Source organism: Octopus bimaculoides, chromosome 14 (assembly GCF_046866305.1).
Source record: "Octopus bimaculoides isolate indiv1 chromosome 14, ASM4686630v1, whole genome shotgun sequence".
NCBI lineage: Eukaryota > Metazoa > Mollusca > Cephalopoda > Octopoda > Octopodidae > Octopus > Octopus bimaculoides.
In genome coordinates, this window is record NC_142941.1 from 29,467,207 (window position 1) to 29,472,206 (window position 5,000).

The 5,000-nt window shown below is 39.2% G+C and overlaps 1 protein-coding gene across 2 annotated transcripts in view; it reads left to right on the top strand.

Moving 5' to 3' along the window:
* Positions 1 to 3,692, top strand: part of LOC106875268 (uncharacterized) — a 34,375-nt gene extending 30,683 nt beyond the window's left edge. For both annotated transcript variants that reach the window (XM_014923355.3, XM_089362593.1), the window contains exon 2: positions 1 to 3,692. This exon is cut by the window's left edge and continues 766 nt beyond it. In XM_014923355.3, the coding sequence (XP_014778841.1) occupies positions 1 to 2,029 (2,029 nt within the window). In that variant the 3' untranslated portion in view covers positions 2,030 to 3,692.
* Positions 3,693 to 5,000: the final 1,308 nt, after the last annotated feature.

The window sequence follows — 5,000 nt, forward strand, 5'->3', positions numbered from 1 at the left end:
CAATCTGGCCAGGCACAATAAAATGCACAGATCCAAAAAGAAACACTTGTTTGAAAATTCATCATCAGAAAATGCTCTGGTTCTTCCACTTAAAAATGCTTCGAAAAAGAATGGCAAGTTACACAAAAATGGTTTTCTTAACAAAAATACAAACAAAGACTGCTTGATTTACAAGAAAGGAAATTTATTAGACTGTGCCATTTGTTGGCGTGTTTTCAGCCAACGTTCACACGTTAGTGTCCATCGGCGTATTCACAAGGCTGTTCAGCCTTATCAGTGTTCACTTTGTGGCAAATCTTTTACCCAGTATGGCAACATGCTAAGACACAAGCGTCTACATATGGGCGAACGTAGGTTTGTCTGCAATGTATGTCCAAAAGCCTTTACACAGCGTACACATCTGAAAGTGCATCAACGACTGCACACAGGAGAAATGCCATTTAAATGTGGCATTTGTGGTTTCTCTTTTACCAGGAATGGCAATCTCATGCGTCACATGCGGCTTCATTCAAAGTTAGGGCAATTTGGCCCTCCTGCAACGAACATTCCTGAGACTGGACAAGCTGTGTTCCCACAAAACCTGCATTTAGATGAAGACGACAAGGATGGAAGTAACTGCAACATGGGTTTGGTGACTAATCAAGGTGAGGAGTGCGACCATGCAGATGACACAGACAACATGCAGTTAGACTGTGGTGCTTGCTGGAGGAACTTCACACGTTCACAGCAAGTGAGTAGCAGCAACAAATGGATGCAAACATTTGCTTGCAACATCTGTGGCAAAGGTTTTACCAACACGAATGACTTGGACCGCCATCAACGTGTACACATGCCTGGTGCCAAGCGATTCCCATGTGAAGTGTGCCACAAGACCTTCTCACAGAAATCCCATATGAAAGCTCACATGCGGATACACACTGGAGAGCGACCATACAAATGTGAAGACTGTGGCTATTCATTTTCCCGTGTCGGCAACTTGATACGTCATAGGCGTGGGAACAAGAAGAAAGGAAAACGGTGGAGTTGTGTCAACAGACGCAACCTTGAATCAGTTCCTATTAGCATCCCTAATACACCCATCAGTATCACTTCAGCCACCACTACCTCCACTACAAACAACAACAACAACAACAGCAGTAACAACAGTAACAATAACAGCAATAACGGTGACAGCAACAACAATATCCAGTCAAGTGCTGACACCAAAGAGTTGCCCAGAGAAACTTCTCAACAAAACCTTCCCACCCAGATGGTGACCAGTGGGGTGGAAGAGGGCAGTATCACCCCTGTCACTAGCAGTGTTGCTAGCAGCAGCAACAGTAGCAGCAGTGAAAACCAATCAGGTACCAGCCCTCTCACTCACCAAGTTGGTATCCCACATCAGATGTCTGTCCACCCACGACACTCCAACATGTCACACCACACCAGTGTGACTTCACATCATAGTAGCAGCTCATTGGGACAGGATCACCAGTTAGGGTTGTCTTCTGCACAGCAGCAGCAGCAGCAGCAGCAACAACAACAGCAGCAGCAGCAGCAACAACAACAACAGCAACATGCATCACTTCCACAACTTCCTCCACCCCCACCTCCACCCCCACCCCAGACACATCACCAGCATCAACCACAAACGCCACACCCAACAGGTATGGGGGGTCATCACCATCCTCATCACCCCCATCAACCGCAACAACAGCATCATCATCATCAACAACAACAACAGCAACAGTCCCATTCCCACCATCAATCACTCAGCCTCCCACCCCACCACCCAACCAGCGTCCTCTCGCAACACACAAATGTCTCCACACATCCACTTGGCATGCCACATCATTCCAGCCTTCCACGTCACCTCAACATGATCCAACCCCACCCAGCGACCGTGCCACACCAGCTCAACGTGCTGCAGCAACACCATCACCACCAGCATGCTGGTGCTGCACCGCACCAGCTTGGCATATCACAACAGCTTAACCTCCCACACCACATCAATGTCCCACTCTACATCAATGTACCAACCTCCACATAAAGGGAGAAGACGGTGATATATATAAATACAATCACACACATACACACACACACACACACAGATATATGATTGATTAAACTGATGTATCATGTATGCATATATATTTTATATTTCATGTAAATATATATATCATATGCATATATATGTATATTATATATCAATGTCGTCATCGTCATCATCATCATCATCAATTTCATATAAACTTTTCCATGCTTGCATGGGTCAGATTTTCAATGGTCAGATGCCCTTCCTGTTGCCAACACTTAGCTACTTCTGAGCAAGGTAATATTTCCCTTGGCCAAATATATCTTATATGTAAAACTGGAAATTAGGAAACATAAATAAACATATATAAATGCACACATGCACACACACACACACACACATGCACACATTCACACACTATAAGTAAGAATATATATGCATCTCTATGTCTTCTTCAGGAACTTTAATCTTTTTATCCCATTTAAATAGAAAATAGCCACCTTTTTAGATGTTAGATAAGACCTACGATCCAAATTGCATTATCCCTACCCTAAACCCATTGAGAGTCTCCATTATATCCATAAATTATCAAGTCATTCCAAATATGTTACAGAAGGCATAGTTAGAAATATTGGGTTGCCAGACAAATTCATTTGTTTTTTGTTTTTCCATTTATTTTAACCCCCTTTTTTTTATCAATAATCTTAAAACAGTCAATAATATATTCTCCTTCACTATTCACAACTTCTTGTCAAGATTCCACTAGTTGTCAATGTCTTTGTTGTAGAGATCACCAAGTCTTGACTCAAAGAATTCATGAAGCCATGTTTTCAATTCCACATTGCAGACTCTTAGAGAGTGACCAAAAAAAAAGGTGTTAATCTGAAGTCACTATATCAGGTGTATATGGTGAGTGAAGTGGAACTTTCCAACCGAATTACATTTCTGATCAAATTAGAGATGTAGAGGTGGGCATTGTTGTGTTGAAGAAGCAAGCTATGTTGCTGGTTGGATCATTTCAGCTGGATTGCTGATCAAAAGAAAGTGACAGGCGATAGTATTATGAGAGTATCCCATCTGCTGGGCTATTTCACTTGTAGATTGGTGTGGATCTTTGTGGATGAGCTTGTTCAATTGGTCCTTATTGAATTGAACAGGTCAGCTAGAACACAGAGAGTTTGTGAGATCAAATCTCCCTTCCTTGAAGCATGCAAGACATTTCTGTGCATTTCTTTCAGTAATAGCACATTCTCTGTACACAGCACAAATGTCTTGAGTGGTTTTGGCAGTTTTGGAACCACGATTATATGTGAAGAGAAGCAAATATTGAAAAGGCTCAGTTTTTTTCTTCTTGGCACTCCTTTGTTGTACATCTGAAAATAGGTAAAATTTACACAAATTTATAAAGCAATAAACAAAAACTGTTGAGCAAGAACTATAAAACACTGCAATAAAAAAAATTTGTGTTACTTTAAATAACAGTAGATAGAAACAAGTGAATTCATCTGACAACCTAATATATTAATTAGGATATCTAACTTTTCCATGAATGAAAGAATCTTTAACAATAATACATACTATTCTAACAAGGTTTTCAACAGTTGCCATTATAGGAAGAAGGTTAAGTTATTCACCATTACACCCCCCCCACACACACACGTATATATGTATATGTATATATATATATATATATATATATATATATATATATATATATATATATATAGTGATGAATAACCTAATCCTCTCTATAATAGTAACTAGAAAACCTTGTTAGAATATCATGTGTTATTGTCATGGTGGTGGGCAGCAAACACAAACACAAGACACACATACATAGATATATACATACATGCATACATATGCATAATGCACACACACACACACACTATAGACTTCTTTCAGTTTCCATCTACCAAATCTACTCACAATATATACAAATATAATATGAATATATATAATATACATATATGCTATATATCTATATATAGTGGAGGGGCAATGGCCCAGTGATTAGGGCAGTGGACTCGTGGTTGTAGGATTGTGGTTTCGATTCCCAGACTGGGTGTTGTGAGTGTTTATTGAGTGAAAACACCTAAAACTCCACGAGGCTCCAGTGGGGGTGGGGGGAACCCTGCTGTATTCTTTCACCGCAATTTTCTCTCACTCTTTCTTCCTGTTTCTGTTATACCTGTATTTCAAAGGGCCAGCCTTGTCACACTGTGTCATACTGTGAATTTCCCCAAGAACTATGTTAAGGGTACACGTGTTTGTGGAGTGCTCAGCCACTTGCACATTAATTTCATGCGCAGGCTGTTCTGTTGATCAGATCAATTGGAACTCTCGTCATTGTAACACACACATATATATATAAATATATATATATAAATATATATATATATATATATATATATACATGTAAATATATATATATATATAAATATATATGTAAATATATATATATATATATAAATATATATGTGTGTGTGTGTGTGTGTATGTATGTACGTATGCATATATGTATGTAAATATGAGAAAAATTGTCATTTCTGTGATCAGAGCCTGCCCCTACTTAACTATACGAACAATAATTTATTGAGTCATACCCCCTCCTCCTCCTCGTTGTCATCATCATCATCATTCCCATCATCATCATCATCCTCATCCTCATCATCATTCTCATCCTCATCATCATTCTCATCCTCATCATTAGCTTCAATTGTCATTTACAGGAATTTGTAGACAAAGATATACTAAAAAAACCATCCAGCAAGCTAAAAGTCTTCAATGTTTTCAGTGCCAATAAACATAACATACCAAGACATTTTCTATCTTTTATGAATTTGACTATCAGGAACTAACTGACATCACAGGACAAAAATATCACCAGCGTCAACTGCACAGTGGCTTGAATCTTATGATGAAGGCTATAAGATCTTCACTGATATCATTGGTGTCATTTCTTAACATCACATCATAACATGGA